Source organism: Sorex fumeus, unplaced genomic scaffold, assembly GCF_029834395.1.
Source record: "Sorex fumeus unplaced genomic scaffold, SorFum_2.1 ptg000007l, whole genome shotgun sequence".
Lineage (NCBI taxonomy): Eukaryota > Metazoa > Chordata > Mammalia > Eulipotyphla > Soricidae > Sorex > Sorex fumeus.
Window position 1 is genome coordinate 37648046 of NW_026606064.1, and position 24455 is coordinate 37672500.

The window sequence follows — 24455 nt, forward strand, 5'->3', positions numbered from 1 at the left end:
TGCTATCTCTCCAGCTTTGCGCAATCTTAAGTCTTTGTACACTTTTTTATTTCTTTGTTTCTTCTTTTTTCTTTTTCTGGTGTGGGAATCAAGCCCAGGTCTCATGCATACAAAGCAAGAACTATATGGCTTAGCCACATCCTCATCCTTGTATACTTATTTTCTTTTGATATTTTCTTGTGGTGAAATACAAATGTGGAACTTCTACATAAGCCATCTATCATCGTCATATTTCTCATGTGTATGACCACATTTTCCTTTAGGAAAACTACTTGAGAACTCCCACCAACCCCAGCAGCGTATGAGGGTGTCTGACAAGAGCCACTGTATATGGAAATCTTCGTTGGGCAAAATGAATGGTAATCAGAAGTAGGGCAGAGCCATGCGGGGAGAGGGAGGTGTGTGTGCATGTCTGTGCGTGTGTGTGCGCGCGCGCGTGCGCGCACAAGACAGCCTTGGCAGGAATTTATCCAGCAACTCGCTTCAGCTTGCGGAGGTGTACGTTTCCACTCGGTGCCAAGCGCTGTGAGCGACACTAACGCTGTCAATTACTACACTCGTCTACCCAGAAAGCTCCCGCAGATTCTGCAAAAGCACATCAGTCCCTCCCAAGCGGGAATTCAGCCTGCGACGCTGGATCCTTTCCATCCTCTCCCGGGTTCAATTTCTTCCCTATCAAATGAGGCTAGAATCTATGCCTGTCATCCCTTTCTTTGGGTCTGTCGTGGGATTCACGATACAGATAAAAAACGGGGAGCTCTGTGCACGGTGGAGCGTGGGCACGCGCCTGTTGAATTCTTACTGAAAAAGGGAAAAAAGCGCCAACGGTGTTCTAGAGAAGCAAAAAAAAAAAAAAGACCAAGAAAACGGGAGAGGCTGGGAGTGCGCGGGTGAAAGTGCACAGACAGAGTGAGCGGGAGGCGACCTTGGAGGCCGATGTGCCAGCAGCCGCCGGACTCCGCTTGACCCCGCCTACTGCCCCCGCCCCACGTCCGATGGTCCCGCCCCCGATCCTACTGGCCCCGCCCCTCACCGACTGGCCACGCCCCCGAGCCTGCTACCTCTGCCCCTGCTCTCACTGACCCCGCCTCCGCGCTCACTGGCCCCGCCTCCTAGAGGCCCCGCCCCTCGCGGCTCCGCCTCCGCGCGGCCCCTCCCGGAAGCGTCTCGCGGAGCGTCCCCGCATGGAGCGCGGGCCCGGCGCGTCGGAGGCCGCCCCTACAGCGGCCGCGCTCTTCGCCTGGGTACGTGACTCCGCCCCCGGGCTGGGACCGCGGGGCGCCGGGATGCTAAGAGCTGCGGGCATCTATGGGGGAGATCCAGGGCTTGTGCTGCCCAGATCGGAGCTAGTGGGCTCTAGGCTGGAGGACCCTGGGCTGGAAGGAAGAAGCTGAGCATGAAAGGGCTTGGAGGGGGCACCCCGTTCCCCCAGAGCGACCCCCCAACCTCGGGCCTGCTAAGCTGGAGGGGTCTGAAGCTGAGGGGCCGCCGCCCGGGGAAGAACGCGTGGTTGGGGAGAGCCTTCGGGCCCGGAGAGCGCCTGGCCAGCGAGGAGGCTGGACAGACACGCTGGGTGTCAGCGTCGCTCCGCGGGGCCACCTGTGCGCCTCCTCCTCCCCTCGGGGAGGCCTGGGCTCAGCCGCGCCCCAGCCAGGCGGCTGGAGCAACGTTTGCGGGGAGGCCTGCGTTGTTTGGCCGCGCACGAGGCGGAGACCTGGCCATTCATTGGGCTGCGGTTCCTCGGGGACACCCCCCACCCCCACCCCACAATCTTTTCGATGCCGGGGGCGTGGGTGTCTGCCCAGGGTTTGTTCGCCCGGAGCCGGGCCGAGACACAGGATCTGGATGTATTTGCAGATGGGCGAGAGGGGTCCCCAGGTGGGGGTAGGGGCGTGGGCGGGGGGCTCAGGGTAGGTTCTGCGTGGTGGGCACGGGCCCGGATGCGCTGAGCGGGCAGACGGGGTGTCCTATGGTGTTGCTTTGCACGTATCCCAGTTGTAAGGGGACGAGCCATTTGTTCATGCCAGGCTCCTGGGCTGGATGGAATGTCAGCGTCCCATGGGCTGCTGCTGCTCCTGCTGCTGCTGCTGTGCCCGTCTTGCTCACGGTGCTTGATTTGTGCCTCCCTGTTGTAAGGGACCCAGTAAGTACTTGTTGACGAATGAATGAGTTGATTCCGTTTTCTGTGCAGACCTCTGTGTTGATCTTTCGGGAAAATCACAGGCGTGAAAGTCGCATGCTGGGCATGGGGGCATAATAGCACCTTCCTTTCTGCGAAATCCAGTGTGTATGGGCTAATTTAAAACCTGCAGGTGGAATCGTAATGCCCAAAGCGGGAGGGGGGAGGGGGGAGAGAGGGAGAGAGGGAGGGATTGAGAGAGAGAGAGAGAGAGAGAGAGAGAGAGAGATTGGCTGGGGAGGGGGCTAGAAGGAGGGGATGGGGGATATTGGAGGTGGGAAATGTACAGTGGTGGAGGGAAGGGTGTTGGAACATTGTTATGACTGAAATCCAATCAAGAAAGCTTTGCCACTGTGTCTCACAGTGATTCAATTAAAAAAAAAATCTTGCAAGTGAGATGGCTAGTTCAAAGGGTGGCAGGGCATTCTTTTCACGCGGGAGGCTTGGGTTCAATACCTGTTACCGCCTGGTCCCCCAAAATGTGTTTTTAATGAAAGCAAGTTCAGCTTTCAAACATGTGAACCACAGGTACCAGCACTTGTTGAATGTAAGGCAGCACACTGGCAGAAGGGAGAGATATGGTGTACCCTGAGACTGGGTCTTTGGAGGTGGGGATTGGTTATGCTATCTTGTGGAGGCTGCTTTCTCAGCCTTTAGCCTAGCTAGGGAAAGTCCCACAGAAAAGCCTTTCAGATAGGATTATGCGTGTTCTTAAACAAAGGTACTGCTGAAACTAACAGGCTTCCGAGCTGGAGGCTTGAGAGTAATCTTGGGCTGGAGAACTGGGTGGGTGAAAGGTGGGTGAAAGAAATCAGCGAGCCTTCTCAGCACAGTAGGGCTCATGGGGAGTATTCAGTGATAGAAATTTTTTTTTTTTGCATCAGTTCTAGAAAATAAGTCCAAGATTTGGTTTTCTTTCTTGTATTTTAAATTTTTATTTATTTTTGTGGTTCTGGGGATCACACTTTGGGCACAGGGGATTTGAATTCCTGAATATATACTTGCAAGGTTGCAAGGCAGGAGCATGATGCCTCCAGACCCTGGTTTCTTTTTTTCTGAGACTGCTTTGGCTTGCATGTGGCTACCTTCTTGCTGTTCCTCACCGGGCTCTTTTCTCTGTCAGAGTGCCCCTGTGGGGTTTCTTCTTAATGATCCTGGTCTTATTGTATTAGGTCCCCATTTTGCAGGGGGAGGGGGGAGGCAAGGGTTTTGGCTATACCCGGTGATGCTCAGGGGTTACTCCTGGGCTCTGCACTCAGGAATTACTTCCTGTGGGGCTCAGGGGACCATATGGGGTGCCAGGGATCGAACCCAGGTCGGCCATGTGCAAGGCAGGCATCCCTTCTACTGTGCGATCTCTCCCAGCCCTGTTTTTATGACTACATTTAGCTTATATTACCAAATATGGTTGCATACTCTGAGGTTTTGGAGGTTTTATGATTTTAGGGCTTCATGATTCAGTCACTAATGAGGGGATTTACCTCCTTGGAGTAGATGTATGCATATGGGGGGTAGTTTCATTTAAATTTTTTAAATTTAATTTATTAAAGTACCATGCTTTACAGAGTGATCCATAGTTGATTTTAGACATACAGTGTTCACCACCAGTCCCACTATCAGCATCAACTACCCGTCACTGCTGTCCCCAGGTTCTGCCCCACTCCCTCCAGCCTGCCACCTTGACAGGTACCGTTTAAAGTTTGGTTTCAGTGTTATTGACACTGGTTTAGATATTTAGCTATGCTACTCCTTTATACCACTGATGTACTGAATACACTTGACCCATAGTTGCTTCCTGTCTGCCTCTTCTGCCCCCTTAATTCCTTTCCTTCTCTCTATACTCTGATACCAAGGGTGATCTGGGCATCGTGTGTGTGTGTGTGTGTGTGTGTGTGTGTGTGTGTGTGTGTGTGTTTGTAGGAGGCTTCCTAAAGAACATCAGCAATTTCAGTTGTAATAAGTTGTATCCCATTTTTCTTTTGCTTTATCATGAAATTAGGGTGTCTCAATTCATTACAAATATTTAATACCTGTGCCTCACTTTTCTGTTCAGCAACTGGTAATCCTGGACATGGAGTAGCCACAGAGATCTTAGGGCTGATGAAGAAAACCTGTGGATATGCTTTCCATGTTACACTGTGCATTGATCTTTCCTCAAGGCTCGAGGCTCTTATATTCAAAAACATTTGCTCACCTTCTCAGGTCCAGCCTAGTTTCATGTGCAAGGGAAGGTTAAATGACTGATGAAGTTCCTGCCCTTGTGGTATGTATTTTTTAGTGAAGGAAGTAAACAAATACATAAAGTCACGGAGTACTGGGAACAAAACTTAGGCAGAAAAAGAGAATAGAGGCATTGGGGGACTATTTCCTTTCTATTGAAGTTGTTATGCCTTATAATATCATGTAGGTTTCAAGGAGGCACCTGCTTAATCCCCCTGATCATCCGATTAGCCTGCTGCCGGTTGACCTCTGGGCTGGCGCACCATGCATTTTTTCTCCTTAGTGACAGTGTGGTGTTATGACAGGTATGAAGCTTGTTGGCATCCAGCTGTGTGACTATGGAATATTTCTTTATCTCTTGGAAATTTAGCTTCTTCCTTTGTAAAATGAGAGTCAAAATGCTCATCTTCCCCATGGGTGTGAGGATTACAGAGAAATTCCAGGTCTTGGAGAAGCATTGGTCATTGATTGCTAGGATACAGGTACCTTATCCTAAGAGTACTACCCCGAAGGCACCTACTCTGAGGGCCTCAGGGACATGTGTCCTGGCCGTGGGTTATGCTTCCAGCCTGATGTTCTTGCAGCTCGAAGAGTCTATGGGATGACCAAGGGCATGCGTACATTTCCCCTGTAATTACGTTACATCAGTTATCCTCTTCTAGGTGTGTTAAAGAGCATACATTTTATATATTAATTATTTTTTATTTTTTTCTCTCCTAAAAAGCAAAAAGGTAAAGGCCCTCCCGTTGATCGTCGATTTGCTCGAGCGGGCCCAGTAACGTCTCCATTGGAGACTTTGTTGTTACTGTGTCTGGCATATCGAATACTCTCGGTAGCTTGCCGGGCTCTCCGAGAGGGGTGGAGGAATCGAACTCGGGTCGGCCATGTTGGCCACTTGTAAGGCGAACGCCGTACCCGCTGTGCTATCGTAACAACAAAGTCTCCAATGGAGACGTTACTGGGCCCGCTCGAGCAAATCGACGATCAACGGGAGGGCCTTTACCTTTACCTTTTTAAAAAGCAAACATTTTAAGCATTTACTTCTGGTCTCTGGGAAGAACCAGTCAGTGGTAAATACCTGGAGAAATTATACAGAACTCTGAAATCTTACTGAGATTCTCCTTGTATTTCCACAATCCCTTCGGGTTTGGATGCAGAAATCCCTAAGAACCCCAATCTCACCTAAATAAAAATAAGACTGTTTATAATGCTTGCCTTTTACTGTGAGTACTTGTGCTTTCCCCTGAAGAAATAACTGCTGTTGCTTTGCTTATACTTTCTTGACCTTGCAGCAGTGTATAGAATTTATATAATGAATTCTTTTACTAAAGTCTATACAGTTCCAAACCTGAAATACAGCTGGTGGCTAAGGTTTGAGGCTAGGAGAATGAATATTATATAGCAGTGGCATTTTTTGTGTATGCACAGCTGTGCACAGGGCTTATTCCTGGCTCTGTGCTCAGGAATCACTCCTGGCTGTGCTTGAGCATACAAGTAGGTAGGCTGTGTGCAAGGCAAACCCCCTATCTATTCTACTCTCTCTCCGGCTCCTAACAATGGTATATTGCCCACTAAGTGGCAGTCTGTTTCCCATAGGAATCTCAGCACATGAATCTTATAGTTGTAAAGTTCTCCACTTGGAGAGGCCCTTTGCAATCATTACTAACTGCGTTCTCTGCACCAATCAAATAGCAGTGATGTTCTTTGCTGGCAGGCACAGTCTTTTGTTATCTTTGATTACAGAAAAGTATTGCCAGTTTTCCCAGTGAGGGTATAGAGGAGAAGGAACATGAACTAGTCCTATGTATTTCCCATCCACTTTGTACCCATTTCTCTTTCACCATTTCTGTTTTAGGGTACCTGTGCATTATAATTCTGGAAATGGGGCAGGAAGGAACTCCTGTGCTGTCCCCCAAAGGCTGGGGTCCTGGGAGAGGAAAGTGAAGTGTATCCTTGGCTGAGTCATGAATGCTAAGGACACCTCTTGCATGGAAACATGGTGTACTAGGGATGGGACCACCTCTATGTGTGGGATGCATGTAACTCTCGCTTGAAGAACATGCCTGTGCTTTCTTGGAGTTGGGATGAGCTACCTCCCCCCACTTCCCAATACTCCTGGTAGCACTGGTAGTAACTGCCACGAACCAGCTCCAGCACCACCATGTAAGCTCTGCTACCAGCCTTGCTTCAGAGACCCATAAATAAATCTCAAAAGAGATCAAAAGCCACAGTTAATCTTGGACTTATGCAAGGCTGAACACACCAGGGTAATCAGAAGGGCATGGGTTAGCCTGGTGCCTACCCAAGCAGAGCCCCCAGCAGTCGTTTGCTTCCACAATCCAAAATTGCTGCCATAGCCCCATTCTGCCATACTACCATATCATGACAGACCTCACCAAGGCATAATCTGTTGAAAATTCTGGTAGGCGCATTTTTGTGACTGAAATCTCCAGGCTTTCTTGGGGCCAGGATGGACTACCGCTCCCCACCTCCCTGTACTTCTGGAAGCCTTGGAGTCACATCCATACCCCAAAGCTGCCACCCAGTTAAAAAGCTACTCCAGCCTTATCGTCCCAATAAAAATACCAAACGCCATGTACAAACAAGATGACCTCTTAGTACCTCTATTGCAAACTATAATGCGCAAAAGGAAGAGAGAGAGAGAGAGAGAGAGAGAGAGAGAGAGAGAGAAAGAAAGAAGAAAAGTGCCTCCCATGGAGGGAGGCTGGGAGTGGAGGTGGGGTGTCGGGGGATGCTGGGAGGGAAATAGGAGGCATTGGTGGTGGGAATTGTACAGTGGTGGAGGGATGGGTTCTGGATCATTGTATTACTGGAACCCAATTATGAACAGCGTTGTATTGGTCTATTCTATGGATATTCAATTAAAAAATTAAAAAAGAAAGTAATGTTTCAGTCAGCTTAATCAGTGGCTAAATAAATAGCAGTATTCCTACATTTAAAAAAGGTTGGGGGAGCGGAGTGATAGTACAACGGGTAGGGCATTCGCTTTGGATGTGGGCAACCCGGGTTCAATCCCTGGCATCCCATATGGTCTCCCAAGCACTGCCAGGAATGATTCCTGAGTGCAGAGCCAGGAATAAGCCCTGAGTATCACTGGGTGTGACCCAAAATGGAAAAAAAAAAAGAGAGAGAGAGAGAGAAAAAAAAAGAAAAAAAACAAGCATGTGTTCTGGGTGCTGGAAAGGGGTGAAGGGGACAGAAGCACTGCACTGTCCTCCCGTTGTTCATCGATTTGTTCGAGCAGGCCCAGTAACATCTCCATTGTGAGACTTGTTGTTGCTGTGTTTGGCATATCGAATATGCCACGGGTAGCTTGCCAGGCTTTGCCGTGTGGGCGAGATACTCTCAGTAGCTTGCCGGGCTCTCCGAGAGGGGTGAAGGAATTGAACCTGGCTCGGCCGGGCCAGCCGCATGCAAGGCAAATGCCCTACCACTGTGCTATTGCTCCAGTAAAAATTAATAAATTAATGCTGTCCTTTTTTTAACCTTGGATTATTTTATCTTTAGGGTGCAAATAGCTATGGGCAACTTGGCCTTGGCCATAAAGAAGATGTACTTCTGCCCCAGCAGCTGAGTGTGTTCTGCAGACCCGAGAGTGTGCGGAAGATCACCGGTGGAGGCGGCCACTCTGCAGTTGTCACAGGTGACTTCCTCTGAGACCCTCCCATGGGGATGTTTTATTTCCTCCTTCAGCCTTTTGTGTTTTGTAGAGGAAAAGGTCAGTTTATCGTAAGAGAATTCAGAGTGTCAGAGCTGGGTTAACACGAGTGGGTTAACGACACAGGGATCTCAGAGAAACAGATTGTTTCAAATTATAAGACAGTTTAGTGGTAGGGTTGCAATATATGTGTATATATCTACATTTCTCTCTCTCTATATATATACATATATGTCACATTTTATACTCTGTATTTGCTAGAAGTTTTTGCAGTTGGAATGAATTTTCCATGAAAACAGGAAACTTGTATTTTCCTTGATTTCTGTTCACAGTTCCTAAGATAGAGAGTACTTAACAAACACTACAAACACTGTAATCTTGCAAAGGCGGGCTTAATTGCAACTTGCTTAAGAATTTGGGCTCTGGACCTGGGTCAAGTCCTGCCTTTGTTATTTATTAGCTATGTGAGCTTGTGCAAATGGCCTCATTTCTCTATCCCAGTTGTATTTCTCAAGGGTAATAGTGGTGGATGAAGAGAATCCAAGCTATCCGGGCTGCATTATAGCTTTAATGAGTCCTGAGCACTTTTGCCTTTGTGGATTTCTTCCTCCAAGTTAAATTTGTGGGGGCCACAACTATAGTACAGTGGGTAGGGTGTTTGCCTTGATGCAGCTGACCCAGGTTTGATCCCTGGTGTCCCAGATGGTCCTCCAGCATGGCCAGGAGTAATTCCTGAGTGCAGAGCCAGGTGTAACCCCTGAGATCACTGGGTGTGACCCAAAAAGAAAAAAAATTGTGTGCCAGAGTGATGGCTCAAAGGGTACATGCTTTACCTATGGGAGCCCAGGGTTCAATCCCCAAAACTTCATGGTTCCTGAGACACCACACCACAAGTAGCCCACAAACCCCACTGCGTCTGGCTCAAAATTCTTTTTCAAATTGTATTTTACAACTTTATTTATAATCATGCAGTTCACAGTAACATGGCTTAACTGGAAGATCATGTTAAATGAAGTAAGTCAGAAGAAAAAGGGTAAACATAGGATGATATCCTTTATATGTGATAGTTGGGATAACTGAATGAGGCAATGTAATGGTTTAAAGGGGTGATGCCTAGATCACCCTTAGCTCTAGAGTATAGGGAGGAGAAGGAAAGAAATAGAACAGAGGGGGGGGTGGAGAAGAAATAGCTGAGAAGCACTGGGTGGGAGGGGGTCAGGGGTTAAGGGGATTCAGGTACATCGGTGGCAGTAAGAAATGGCAGGGCTAAATAAATATCCAAACCACAAAGTCAGCAGCACTGAAATTATGAGACCTAAACTTTAACAACTGAGTTTAAGAAGGTGCCTGTTAAGAGGGCAGGCTGGTGGGTGGAGGGTGGGTAGGAGAGGGAACCTGGGAACACTGATGGAGGGAGGTTGACACTAGTGGTGGGATCAGTGCTGGAACATTGTATGTCTAAAACCTAACTTAATAAATCATGGTACTCTATGAAAAACAAGTGACTGATATAACTGGACTAGGTTTAGTATGATATACTTTTGTTACCCTTACTGGGATAAATCAATTCCTCATGGAATGCTCTTCTAACAGTATCTGGCACATTCTAACCACTGAATAAATATTTGCTTATTCAGTAGGTGGGGCTGGAGTGATAGCACAGCGGTAGGGCATTCGCCTTACAAGTGGCCAACATGGCCGATCCGAGTTCGAGTCCTCCGCCCCTCTCGGAGAGCCCGGCAAGCTACCGAGAGTATTCCATATGCCAAACACAGTAACAACAAAGTCTCCAATGGAGACGTTACTGGGCCCGCTCGAGCAAATCGATGACCAACGGAAGGGCCTTTACCTTTACGTTACCTTTACCTTTTATTCAGTAGGTATTAAGTTTAGGGATTGATTGGCTGCTATGCCAGAATGTGGGGGTTCCATTTAGATATTAGACTTGAACCTCTCAACTCCATGGAATTTGTCTAGAGTATATTAATAAAACATGGCTTTTGAATGCAGGTGGGGAAAAGTTCTTAGGTCTCTGCCTCTGAATTATTAGCAAAATCCTTCTGCTCACGTTGGCAGTTATGAATTCCCTGTGTGCATTATCACCTTTGTATTTTGCAGATGAAGGAAGCCTTTTTGTCTGTGGCTTAAACAAAGATGGGCAGTTGGGGCTGGGTCACACAGAAGACGTTCTGTGCTTTACCCCCTGCTCGTCCCTCCTTGGTTGTCCCATCCAACAGGTGGCCTGTGGCTGGGATTTTACTATCCTGCTCACTGGTGAGTTTGCTCTTCGCTGTAGCTGACCTTGTGACTATTGTTGCTGGGGGTCCTATGGTACCAGGCATGGAATCCAGGGCCTCACATTTGCAAGAAACCTGCTCTAAAACTTGAACACATCCCTACTCCTCCTAGGCTTTCTTTACCAGTGCAGCAACTTTGAGTAAGAAGAGTAGGGTGTAGAGGACACTGATTACATGAGAAACTCTGTGTTTAAAAACACAAACACATGCATGGCCGAAACACAGTACATAGGAAGGGCCCTTGCCTTGCAGGCAGCCATCCCTGGTTCAAATCTCTGGCCCCCTTATGTTCCTCAAGCACCAGCAAGAATGATTCCTGAGCACAGAGCCAGGAATCATCCCCGAGCATCTCTGGGTATGGTCTGCAAACAAACAAAAACAAACCAACCAAGAAACTCACACGCCTCTTCTTTCTAGTTGTCAACGAAAGTCACGAGGTGGGTTTTGTAAGGGAAGTTTTTACAGTAAAACTCTGGACTTGAAAACTTTTGCCAATGAACTTGATCACCTGTGGTGGTTGTTTCCTGTCCCAGAAGTCCCTGGGTCAGCTGGCCAGGAGGGTTAACCTTATTTCCCCAGAAGTTATTTACAGAGAACATATAGGAGATTGAGAGTTGGTGACAGTGATGGTGGCTTTTCTGCCAAAGAGGAATTCAAAATGAAATAGAGATGCTTGGGCAGAGTCATTTTTCCCCAGGAAGGCCAGATAGCACCATAGGATGTTGAGGAATGTGTTCTTGAGTACAAATTGCTATGGGCAGCTTGGCCTTGGCGATAAGGCAGATGTATTTGTGTCACAGCAACCAGCTGACTTCTGTCACCTGAATGTTCTTGCAGCTGTTGGCAACCATTATTTTATTAGCTGACTTCTCCTCAGAAGTACTTTGCTTTCTCTGTTCATCTTTACCTTGTCTAGCTGGCCACTTAATTCAGTGAGGCTCTCTTTTTATCTCCGTCTTCTGTTTTTTTTTTTTTTTTGACCCTGTCACCTCTGCTTCCAACTCTCATGGATTCTCAGGTGTAGCATCCACATCACAAGCTGTTAAGCATATGACTTAAACCTTACCTCTTATTCTTCAGACTCTATACTTTTCTTTCTAGCAACCAGCACATTCTCCATTTGGAGCTACTCCAACTGTTACCTGTGCTATCAGATGAACTCTTTTTTTTATTTTATTAAAAAAATTTTTAATAGTGAGACATCATGAGGTACAGTTGCAGACTTACACATTTTTGTGCTTGGGTTTCAATTATACAATGATCAAATACCCATCCCTCCACCGGTACCCATTTCCCACCACCACAGATCCCAGTATCCCTCCCACCCCCATCCCCCCCATCCCACCCTGCCTCTGTGGCAGGGCATTCCCTTTTGTTCTCTCTCTCCTATTGGGTGTTTTGGTTTGCAAAAGAGGCAATGGGTGACAATCATGTTTATTCTATAGTCTACTTTCTGCATGCTTCTCCCATCCTGGGAGGATCCTCCCAACATCTTTATTTGGTGTTCCCTTCTTTATTATCAGATGAACTCTTAATTCGTCTTTAAAACCCTCATGTCACCAGCTCTCTTCTTGCAGTGGGCCTTCCTCATGCGTGTTAAGTTCAATAGCAATTGAACTCTAAAGGTAGCAGCTTCCTCTTAGGAAGTGCTTAGTGTGGGCCTGTGTTTCTGGTTAGAGGGAGTCTGTAGGCAAGGTAACCCTGCTTCCCACTCCTATGTGGAACCAATTGTGAGAAGTGCAAAGAGCAATCAGATGGTTTGAGATTTCACTATTGGCTTGTTACTGGTAAAAGCTTAAGTTGGAGAACAGGGTTCATTGACAGGAAAAGTGTTTCTGTTGATTCTCTGCTCATCCAGACCTACCTGACTATCTCTTGCCTTCCCGAGGAAGCACAGACCCCTACTGTGTGTCAGCTTAGATGGCCCCAGAGGAAGTGCCAAGCTCTACATGTTCTCTTGTTTCTCCCGGGTTCACTAGTTTGGTTAGATATGCTGGGAAGCAGCGAGACTGGGGGAAAGAAAGGAGAAAGGTCTGGAGTGTTAAGGGAATGGAAATCCCCTCCCATGGAAGCCAGGGACTGAGCACACTCCCATCCTGACACAGCCAGGTGTTTGGCTGAGCGTTCTGCACAGCAGATCTGGATGAATTGGGTGGAGTCCTATAGTAGGTCTGGTGCTTTTATTGCTATAGGAGGAAAGATAGGGTGTCTGGTTGCGTGTGCTGAAGCATGGGGCCCCTTACTTGTTCCTCTCATCCCCTTTCCTCTTCTCATTCTTCTGCATTTGGCCATCAGTCACAAGTATCTTAACTTCTTAGATTTGCAACTTAAGTACGTGTATTTTGCAGAAAATGGTCAAGTTCTGTCATGTGGCTCCAACGCCTTTGGCCAACTGGGAGTTCCTCATGGACCTCGAAGATGTGTGGTTCCCCAGGCCATTGAGGTAGGAACAGCACCGCATATGTAGTTTGCATGTACCCTGGGAGACGGTTTCCAGCTTATTCCATTTATTCCTTCTCTGAATGAAAGGCCTGTTGGCTTCCTGAAAACTGAGGGGGTAGTTAGAAGTTAAAAAATTTACATCCTTGTGGGAAGAATTAGATGGAGATGATGGGGATGGAGGGGGAGGGTGAATGAAAAAGCTCCATTAGTTCACCTATGCATTATAATCTGGGGGACAGTCTCCCAAGTGGAGCTCAGGGAGGTCTGCAGTCATGCCCAGCAATACTTGGTCAGCATGATGGGCTGTTTGATGCTAGGACATGAGGATGTGTTGATGCTTGAACTCTGTGGTCCTGAGAGCTCTGGGCTACCCTGGCAATGCCTGGGGCCTCCAGGGCTACACCCAGCAATGCTTGAGGGACCATGTGGTGTCAGGGATTGAACCCAGGTCAGATTCATACAAGGCAATGACCCTAGCTCCTATACTATTCTGCCTGACATCCATAGATTTATAATTTTTGGAGGCGAAGGATTTGACCCACACCCAATAATGTTCAGGGGATTTTCCTGGCTCTGTGCTCAGGAGTTACCTATGGTGGTGCTCAGGGGAAGATATACATTGCTGGAGATTACATAGGGGTCAGCTGCACTCAAGGCAAGCACCCTAACACCTGTATTGTCTCTCCAATCCCCTACAAATTATAATTTTTTTATGAAACAAAAATGATAAACATATAGAGACATCATTGAAATTTTGCAGTTCTAAAATTAGTAATAATGGGAGATTGGGAAAAAATAAAATTAGTAAAAATGGGACAGCATTAGAAGTAAGTCAGCATCGAAATGACTTGCCTACACTCTAAGCTAGGCCAATAGTACTAGCACGATCCAATAGAAATGTAATGTGAGCTATATATGTGCTTTGAACTTTTCTTGGGGATGACAAATTGTAATTTTTCATTATTATTTCAGTATTGTACTTCACTGCTCAGTAGTAGGGCACATACTTTGCATGTGTGGGATCCTGGATTCAATCCCTTGCACTGCAAAAAGATGCTAGGACATGAGGACGTGTTGACTTTAGGCATATAAAATTCCAACACGTATCCCATCTCCTGTGTCAGCTTCCCTCCACCAGTGTTCCCATGATCCTTCCCCACCCAACCCTGCCCCATCCCCACCTGTCAACTTGATAGGCACATTACAGAGTTTCAGTAGTTGCAGCTTAGATCTCATGTTTTCAGTGTTATTGAGTCTGTGGATTGGATGTATAACTATACCAAGCGCCCATATCTCGGTATAACTGAAGTCCTGATGCCTGTTCACCTATTACTTCTTGTTCTCTTCTTCCTCCTTTGAGTTTTTTCCTTTGCTGTCCTTCTCCTTCCTAAACTCTGGGGTCAAGGGGGAATCTAGACATTCCTCTTTTACTACATTTCCTCATCAAGTATTCTGTATACCACAAATAAATAAGATTTGTCTGTGTTTGTCTTTCTTCTTCTGGCTTACTTCACATAACATGATATCTGAAAAAAATTTTGAGTAACTCCATTTCAAAAGGTAAAAAGGAGGGGCTGGAGCAATAGCACAGCGTTTGCCTTGCACGCAGACGACCCAGGTTCCATTCCTAGCATCCCATATGGTCCCCTGAGCACTGCCAGGGGTAATTCCTGAGCGAAGAGCCAGGAGTAACCCCTGTGCATTGCTGGGTATGACCCAAAAAGCAAAAAAAAAAAAAAAAAAAAAAGGTAAAAAAGAGACTGGTGAATTTAATTCTTATTGAAATATAATACCTAGATCAATATTTATTAAAATATATATATGCCCTAATACTTGCCTTTAAGATGTATAATTCAGTGGCATTTAGTATTTTCTCTAGATCTGTGCAGTTGTCACTTTTTATATTTTTATCACTGTGAAAGAAACTTTGTATACACAACAGGTACTTTTTATGCTCCCTGTTCTCTTGTCCTTGGCTGCTGCTTGTGTGGGTTGAATGTGCTGGTTTGGGGCATTTCATATAAACGGAATCATACGATCTGTGGCCTTTTATATCTGGCTTTTTCACTTCACATTTTCAAGTTTTATATATGTTGTGATACGCTGGAATAATTAATTTTAATGAACTTTTTTGGTTGTTGTTTATGGGCCATCCCTGATCATGCTCAGGTGTCACTCCTGGCTCTGCACTCAGAGATCACTCCTGGCGGTGTTCAGGGGGACCATATGGCATGCTGGGGATCGAACCTGGGTCCGTTATATGCAAGACAGATGCCCTACCCAATGTACTATCTCTCTGGCCCCTTCTGTTGCTTATGTTTTGCGCCGCATCCAGCAGTGTTCAGGGGCTGCTCCCAGCTCTGTGCTTGGCGGTGGCTCTGGCAGTGCTCGGGGAGCCAAGCAGAGCAGGGGATCAAGCCCAGACTCAGCTCATTAAACTTTATCTCTAGCTTAGTAACGTTTAAGCTAACTAAATGTAGTCAAACTATAATCACTTCACTTTATTTGTCATCAATGCAAAACTTTATTAAGGAGATCTTCTATATTTTTTATTCTAGCACAGTGGGTCAGGTAATGGAATCATACAATCTGTGGCCTTTCATATCTGGCTTGCACGTGGTCGACATGGCCAACCCAGGTTCGATTCCTCCGCCCCTGTCAGAGAGCCCGGCAAGCTACCGATAGTATCTCGCCTGCACAGCAAAGCCTGGCAAGCTCCCCGTGACGTATTCGAGATGCCAAACACAGTAACAACAAGTCTCACAATTTGTTGTGAGATGTTATTGGTTCCCACTCGAGCAAATCGATGAACAATGGGAGAACAGTGCTACAGTGCTACTAAGCCTTGAACTGTGGTATACATTTTTCCACTTACAGTATGTTTTGGTTCAGTCTCTCATATTTTGAGTGCTCGGTAGATATGTCTAACTCAAGGCTACTGCAAGAGGCAGCTCAAATGTTCGGCAAGACACCAGGTGCTTCTATACTGAAAATGTTCATTTTTTTCCTGAAGATTATACTATAAGTAAACTCTTTTGGGAGGGGCTTCCCAAGTGATGCTCAGGGCCCTGGGGTCACTGGTGTAATTCCACCAATCAGCCCGGAAGGTTCAGTGCTTGGACCCCGCAATGCTGCATCTGGGGTACTGTGTTCAGGTGTGGTTTCATTCGCTGGCCGGGTGTAATAAGCTGAACAAGACTCATACCCTCCTCTGGAGGCCTCTAAAGCAGCAGATTTCAGCTGCTGGTTTATGAATGTGAGAAAAGAGTGAAAACCACTGCTCTGAAATTTAGAAAGAGCCTGGTAACAAAACATGTGTGTGTGTGTATGTGTATGTGTATATATATATATATATATATATATATATATATATATCACTATCACTGTCCTCCCGTTGTTCATTGATTTGCTCAAGCAGGCCCAGTAATGTCTCCACTGAAGACTTTGTTGTTACTGTGTTTGGCATATCGAATACTTCACGGGGAGCTTGCCAGGCTCTGCCGTGCGGGCGAGATACTCTCGGTAACTTGCCGGGCTCTCCGAGAGGGGCGGAGGAATCGAACTTAGGTCGACCATGTTGGCTGCGTGCAAAGCAAACGCCCTACCGCTATGCTATATATATATATATAATTATATAATATATAATAATATATATAATATATAATATAATTATATGTATTATATATATATATATATATATATATAATACCAGTAAGGGATTGTTGTGGATAGCATATTCAGTCTCTTTAAAAAGAAGTCATTTGGGCTGGAGAGATAGAATGGTGGGTAAGGCACATAGCATGTGGCAGATCCAGTTTGTTCCCTGGCATGACATATGGTTACCCTTGCACCTTCAGGAGTGATTCCTGAGCACAGAGCCAAGAGTCAGCCTGAACACAGCCAGGTATATCCTCAATTCCCTCCCCCCCAAAAAAGCGGAAGAATTTGAGGGTCTGGGGTCTGAGATTAAAGCACTTGCCTTGCATATGGCCAATTCCAGTTTGAATTCAGACACCACATCTGGTCCTTGAGCACCTTCAGAAGTGACTCCTGATCACAGAGCTAGGAGTAAATCCTGAGCACCATGGGGTGTGGCTTCCTGCCATCCTCCCTTCCTTTTTCCACAAAAGAGGAATTTAAGTAATCAGTGCTAATTTAGAAAAGAAAAATCAAGAGGGAGAAGAAATCGTGATTGCTTGGCTTAGGGTACTTTTTAATTTTCTACTGAGGAGTAATATGTTACTCTCAAGTTTAGAAATCTAAACAGCAGGGGCCAGAACGATAGTACAGTGGGTAGGGTGCTTGTCTTATTCAGGTGACCTGTGTTCCATTGCTGACGCTGCATATGGTCCCCTGAGCATGCTGGGAATGATTACTGAGTGGAGACCCAGGTGTAAGCCCTGAGAAATGCCAAGTGTGGACTCCAAACCAAAAAAAAAAAAAAAAAAACCAAACAAATAAATAAATAAACAAGAAAAAATATGTCTAAAACAGCAAACATTTATTGTCTCACAGTTTCTGAGGTCCAAAAACCTGGAAACCGTGTAGCTGGTCACTCATGAATTTGGAGTTGAGATATCAGCCAGGGATACATGGAGTCTGCTGGGGTGTCACTGTACCCACACCCCCCATATCTATGCTTACTTACTCTCTCCTCTCTCCTCTCTCTCACTCTCTCTTTCTCCTTCCTTCCTTCCTTCCTTCCTTCCTTCCTTCCTTCCTTTCTTTCTTTCTTTCTTTCTTTCTTTCTTTCTTCTTTATTTCAAAAGAATTTTTGTCCACGCCACTATGCACCTGGCTTACTCCTGTGCGAAGGGATCACTCCTGGGGCGGGGACCAGGGTGGGGTGGGGGACAGAGGGAACCATCCATGGTTCTGGAGCTCAAACTTGGGTCATCCATGTGCAAGGTGAGTACCCTACCTGCTATACCCCGCTGCCGCCCCCTCCCTTTCATTGCTACAGGGGCTTCTTTAGAGGATCTTCCTGACACAGCATCTGGCTTTCTCCAAGAGTGAGGGGAGAGATAGATAGACAGACAGACAGATAGATAGATAGATAGGTATAGATAGACAGATAGAGACAGACAGTTAAACAGACAGACAGACAGACAGACCATGCAGAAGGCCTCAGTATTCTTTTATCACCTAAACTTTGAGTCTCTCATCACTTTCTTATTTAGTCCATTAGAAGCAAGTCAACATATTTAGGCCATGTCCAAAAGACATGAATTAAAGTCTGTCTTTTGAAGGGAGGAGTCTCAAAGAATTTATATACTCAGAGATTTTGGGGGGCCCCTCTCAAATAGTGCTCAGGAGCTCTGGGGGCCCTTCTGGCGATTCATGGCCAACTGGACCAACAGTTGAGAGCAGGGGCCTGAGTATGTGGTGCTGCTTGGGCCTTGCGGCTCTAGGAAATCCTGGGCTCCCCCAGCGGTGCTTCAGGGATATTCCTGGTGATGCTCAGGGGTCTCAGGGCTGCAGCTAGTGATGCTTGAGGGACCATGAGGTGCTGGGAATTGAACCTGAGTTGGGTGTGTGTTTGGCATATGCCTTAGCTGCTGTATGGTTACTTATTGTTTAAGAAAGGACATGACAACTGTCCTTATGTTGACAGCTTTGGCTCCCCCTAGGGAGGTACACTGGATTGTATAAAGATGAACAGGCATCTGGGGATGAACCCATGCATGTCACTGGAACCATTAGACATCTTGCTAGGGAACTTGCAGAGGGGTTTCTAGCATCAGGAGGGGGTTGGTCTAATTTAGTGATCAGCAAACTAGAACCCTTAGGAAAGAAAGCTTTATTGGAATACAGTCACACCCATTCATTCATTCCGCTGTTGTCTGTCTTGCTTTTTTGTTGTTTGGTTTTGGGCTGTACCTGGTGATGCTTAGGGTTTGGTTACTGCTGACTGCACTCCAGAAGCACTCCTGGTGATGCTCCGGGGACCATGTGGGAGAGGATTGAACTCGAGTTGAGTTGGCCCAACAGGGCAAGCGCTGTGCCTGCTGTACTCTTGCCCAGGCCCCCTCCCCTGCTTTTATGGTGGCAGAGCGGTCTATGAAGTCTTTCAGTCTTTATTCCTGACCCCTGACAGAAAATATTGGCCAACCCCCAATATTGACAACCTCCAGGACCTGTCCAGCTTCGAGAGGCATTGGGATGTTGCATTTTAAAAGATTTTTGTCTTTTAGGGATCAGATATTTGTGGATGGAATGCTGAGGGTGGGGGCCTCTAATAGTCAGGCATGGCGTGAGTGCCATGCCACATTGTCACAGGTCCGTGACATATGAGTTTTGAAAATGGATCATTCTGAGATCTTCCTTTTTTTGTTTCAACAGCTCTTGAGCGAGAAGGTCATCAGTATTGCTGCAGGACTGAGACATGCTTTGGCTGCTACAGGTGATCATTTTTGTTTTTATTCTCCAAATAGGCATGGAATAAGAAAACAGCTTAAGAACAATTACAGGAATGATTTATTAGAACCTGACTGGGAGTAAAAAATTTAACACACACATACACATACACATGCTCACACTCGCACACACACACTTGCACATACACTCACACATACACACATTCATATAGTCACACACACAAGTCACATATTCACACACACACTCATGCATATACTCACATGCACTCACACATACATACACTCACATACATACACACACTTACACTCATACATATAGTCACATACACTCACACACATATTCAAGCATACACACACTCATATATTCACACACATGGATACATGCTCCCAAGTAGTCAGGAGTCTGCAGCCCACATTGATTCCTGTGAACTGAGTGGCTTTGCTTGTGGAAATGAACATTTCTTACATGGAAAGATTAAAGTGAGCTTCTCTCCTGTGCTGTGAGAGGGTGAGGGGTACAGGGTTGACGCTGAGGTTGAGCCTGGAGAGAGGGGGTGATGGGGACTGGTGGAAGAGCAGTGACCCTTTTTCTCTCCTGGCTCATCTTGGTGTTCCTGTTCCTTTGGGTTTAGCAGGTCTATGCCACTGGTGTGGCCACCGAGGCCTCCAGGGCTTTCTCTGTCCAGCTGTGGGGAGGGGTGCTGTGCTGATGGCTGCCTGAGTGTACTGTGAACTTTTTTTTTTAGATCAAAATGTTTATTTATTTAATTTTTAAAATTTTTAAAAATTTTTTAATTTTTTATTTTTATTAGTGAGACATCATGAGGTATAGTTGTAGACTTAAAAATATGGAACGCTTCATGAATTTGCGTGTCATCCTTGCGCAGGGGCCATGCTAATTTTCTCTGTATCGTTCCAATTTTAGTATATGTGCTGCTGAAGCGAGCACTGTACTGTGAACTTTTTTTTTTTGTGGTCACACATGCTGATGTTCAGGGATTACTCCTGGCTCTACACTTTGGAATCACTCCTGGTGGTTGGGATGTTGGAATTGAACTCGGTTTGACTGCATGCAAGGCAAACACTCTACCTGCTGTACTACTGCTCTGGCCTAAGTGTACTTTAAATTTTTTATTTTGAGATACTCTACCCCAGTACCTCTGTTCACTTTTTCAATTTTTTTTTTTTTTATTCTTTTGGGTCACACTCAGCAATGCACAGGGCTTCTCCTGGCTTTGCATTCAGGAATTAAGCCTGACGGTGCTTGGGGGACCATATGGGATGCCAGGGATCAAACCTGGGTTGACCACGTGCTAGGCAAACACCATTCCCACTGTACTGTCGCTCCAGTCCTTTTTGTTTGTTTTTTTTGATCACATCCAGTGGTTCTCAGGGCTTACTCCTGGCTCTGCAGTCAGGGATCACCTGGTGGGCTTGGGGGATCATATAGGATGACAGGGACCTGAATTGGCTGTGTGCAAGGTAATTGCTCTTTGCATTGTGCTTTTCCTCTGGCCCAAAATTTTTAACATTTTAAAATAAAAAAAGATTTATTATTGGGGGGGGGCACATTTGGTTATGCCCAGACCTTACTCCTGGCTCCGTGCTCAGGAATCCCTACTGCCAGGGCTTGGGGAACCATATGCAATGCTGGGGATAGAAGTGGGATTGACTGTGTGCCAGGCAACCACCTTACCTCTGGACTATTTCTCCTTCCCAAATTTTATTTATTTCTTGGGATTACAGACAATGATGCTCACGGGCTACTCCTGGCTCAGGGCTTTGGGGTTGCACTGAGCAAAGCTTGGAGTATAGTATATTGTGAAGGAACAAACCTGGGGGTTCTACCTGTAAAGCTCGTGCTCCAGCCTGTTGTTTTGCTCACTTTGAGTCAGATGTGTAGCTGTGTTAGGATATGTGTGTGTACATACACCTGTATATATGTACATGTATTCTGAATATTAAGATGCTTTAAGTTTCTTTTGTTCTATAAATTTCTTTTCCCCCTTGTAACTTGTTGAAGAGGTAAAAAGTTTTGTTTTAGCCCAAATGGTTTTGCTTGCATTGTGTTCAGTTGTTATACCTTTCTTGTTATGGTGTTGTTTGGGTCATACACAGCTGTGCTCAGAGCTTACACCTGGCTTTGTGCTTAGGGATCATGGCAAGCTTGGGGGACCTGATGTGGTAAGAGGTTGAACTGTATTGGTTGTGTACAAAGTAAGTGCCCTAGCTGCTGTAGTATTGCTCTGGCCCCTCAGTTGTCATCCCTTCCATCTTACAAAAAACGATAAGTCTAGGTGCTGGAGTGATAGTTCAGGAGGTAGGACATTTGCCTTGCATGTGGCCAACCTGGGTTCAATCCCCGGCATCCATATGGTCCTCTGAGCAGCGCCAGGAGTAATTCCTGAGTGTATGAGCCAGGAGTAACCCCTGTGCATCACTGGGTGTGACCCGAAAAGGAAAAAAAAAAAGATAAGTCTACTTCCAGCCTTAAGGCCATTGGTTGTAGGATACCTCCAGAGGTGCAGAACCTTCATGTTGCCAGTGGATGATGGATCCTTGTTACCCACCTCTAACTGTAGGCTAAATAGAGCAAGTTTCATTAATGCATGTGTGTGGAATTCTGAACTCAGGAACATGAATCAGACTCAGTGAACTTGGAAATAAAAGGCCACTATTTGAATGAAGTAGAGGCTGTTGAGATACTATCTTGGAGTCATAACTATGTATTTAATAATTAGGATTTGTTTGAATCTAAAACTCATCTCTGTAAATCTCATCCCCTCTTGGGACCTTAGCTTTCTTATCTAGGAAATATGGGGAAATGGACTTAATCACTTGCTAGATCTGAAGTTTGAGTCACCCTTTCAGGTTAATCATGCACAAGATGTCATTTCAGTAATTTGACGCTGGAATCTTGTGGAGGGAGTTTTACTCTGTTGAAGTTTTCTCTGATGGTTTCCAGTTGTCCTGAAGCTTAGACTTGTGATGAGCCTGGTGGTGATTCTCTGATCTTCCCTATAAAAGTCACGTGAACAGTGACTTTCCCCCAAGATGTGTGTTAACTGGAGTGAATTGATCATCTCCCATAACTGTGAGGGTCAACAAGCTGTACAGACTGATCTGGAGAAGTAAGTCTTGTCTCCTTTTCCTCTTCCTGGGAAGCAAGTGGCATCCTGTTCCAGTGGGGAACTGGCCTGGCATCCTCTGGTCGGCGGTTGTGCCCTGGACAGACACTGCCCCTGTTTTTGACAGCGAAAGAACCTAGCAGAGTGACAGGTAAGGATTTCATTTCTTCTGAGCCCTCTGTGTAGGCTTTGTCAAGATGTGGAGATGCAGTCATGCAGGCAGGAAGTGGGTAAATGGAAATTATTTTTGCTATTTCATCGTTGTGTTCATGTTAATCCTCTTTGTTGATGGGTCTTAGTCTTGTTGGGATTTTTGTGGACTCAGTAAAAACACCCCCCCTCAACCCTTATTTTACCGCCAGATTTTGGAGCTCATTAGAGAGACAGATGAAAGTCATGTAAGTGGAGATTAAAATGGTCACTCTCAAACTGTTGGAAGCTAGGCGGCAAGACATGACTTAGGTTGGCGGTGAGCCCCTGTATTCTGAATCCCAGATAGGTAATTGAGCAACCGATAAAATTTATGCTTAGCAGAAAGCACACATGGAAGTAGTCCCACACTGCAGGCAGGCATGCCCCAAAGGGGGATCCCAGGACTGTGTCCCTCATACCTAGGGTCTTCTCTCAGAGTAGCTGGGAGGCAGAGTGGCCCTGTGTGTACCTCTTTCCCTGATGACCAGGGTTCTGCTCTCAGGTCTGTTGCTCTTATGGTCTGTAGGACTTTCCTTTTTCACTTTCACGCTGGGGTTCAATGTTTTTCCCTTTCCTTGGTGAACTCATTGTGGGTCTTTCCATAGATACTACCCTGGCTCCATTTTCTCTTCTTTTTTTTTTCTTACCTCTCTTACCCCTTTACTTTATGAACCAGATTCATGAAAGTTGGGCTGCGGGGAAAATCTCTAGGACAATCCTTAACTTACCTCCAGCTCAGAACACAGGAGGGGTTTTGAAGTGTTTGGAAAGGATCGGGGGTGAGGGTCGAGGGGATGGTAAGACCACATGTCCTAGACGGTTTCTTGGTCTTAGGTGTGGATGCTGGGGACTGGGATTTGAGCTTGGTGAACTTCAGGGAAACTCGTGGGCTGGGCTGAGGTAGTTGCTCCAGGAAAGGAGAAAGGGGCTCTGGGTGCTGGACCGGAAGTCAGTCTACATCACATGTTGTACCTGCACCTCACCAAGGTACCCACTGTGCCCCGACTCACCCTGCTTTCTCATTCCTCTTTTCTTTCGGGCAGACTGCTTCCTGTCCAGAGCTGCCTTTGCCTTTTGTTCATCCCTACTTCTGTTCCCTTAGTCCCAGGAAATCCTAATAGTTTTTTTTTTAAGACCTCACAATGGAGACGTTACTAGGCCCGCTCGAGCAAATCGATGAACAACGGGAGGACAGTGCTACAGTGCAGCTCAGCTACAACTTGCTCAGTAAAGACCTTGGCTTCCATTCATTCCCCCCTCCCCACTTACTTGTTTAGTGTACATATATAGATTAAAAATATATATTATATATATATACTGTAGCACTGTCCTCCCGTTGTTCATCGATTTGCTCAAGCGGGCACCAGTAACGTCTCACAACAAATTCATATCAAATACATCATGGGTAGCTTGCCAGGCTTTGTCATGCGGGTGAGATACTCTCGGTAGCTTGCTGGACTCTCTTTCTCTATATAGAATATATATATATATATATATATATATATATATATATATATAGTTTTTGGGCCACACCCAAAAAGTGCTCAAGGCTTACTCCTGCCTCTTTGCTCAGGGATCACTCCTTAACAGTGCTTGTTGTCCATATGGGGTGCTAGGGATTGAACCGGGGATGTCTGCTTGCAAGGCAAGTGTCCTACCTGCTACATTATCATTCTGGCCCCATTCAGTATATTTTTGGATTTAAATTCCTTAAATTTCATTATAGTTGAGGTGATGTAGCTACCATAATGCGACCATTTATATCTTGGTTTACAAAGTTACTCTTCACCTCTGCCCCCACAGTGGTGAAGATTCACTTCTACCTCCCTCAATTTCTCCACAATTGCAGTAGATGTGTTTAAGGCCTAGCTCCAGCTACAACTTGCTCAGTATGTTTCCCAGGGTCTAAAGATTTTTAAGCTGTATTTTTTCTTAAGAGCA

The 24455-nt window shown here is 46.0% G+C and overlaps 1 protein-coding gene and 1 non-coding gene across 5 annotated transcripts in view; one reads left to right on the plus strand and one right to left on the minus strand.

Annotated features, from left to right (window-relative positions):
• The first annotated feature begins 1139 nt into the window (after positions 1-1139).
• Positions 1140-24455, plus strand: part of SERGEF (secretion regulating guanine nucleotide exchange factor) — a 271548-nt gene continuing 248232 nt past the window's right edge. For 2 of the 4 annotated variants that reach the window (XM_056133071.1, XM_056133072.1), the window contains exons 1-6: positions 1140-1244; positions 7928-8063; positions 10197-10352; positions 12724-12818; positions 19160-19220; positions 22360-22473. In XM_056133071.1, coding sequence (XP_055989046.1) covers positions 1185-1244; positions 7928-8063; positions 10197-10352; positions 12724-12818; positions 19160-19220; positions 22360-22473 — 622 coding nt within the window. In that variant the 5' untranslated portion in view covers positions 1140-1184. The remainder of the gene's footprint in view (positions 1245-7927; positions 8064-10196; positions 10353-12723; positions 12819-19159; positions 19221-22359; positions 22474-24455) is intronic. The other 2 variants (XM_056133073.1, XM_056133074.1) reach the window with 1 other exon arrangement.
• On the minus strand, positions 20037-20143 carry LOC130016918 (U6 spliceosomal RNA). Its single transcript, XR_008791288.1, has one exon. It is a non-coding gene; the product is annotated as a U6 spliceosomal RNA (small nuclear RNA).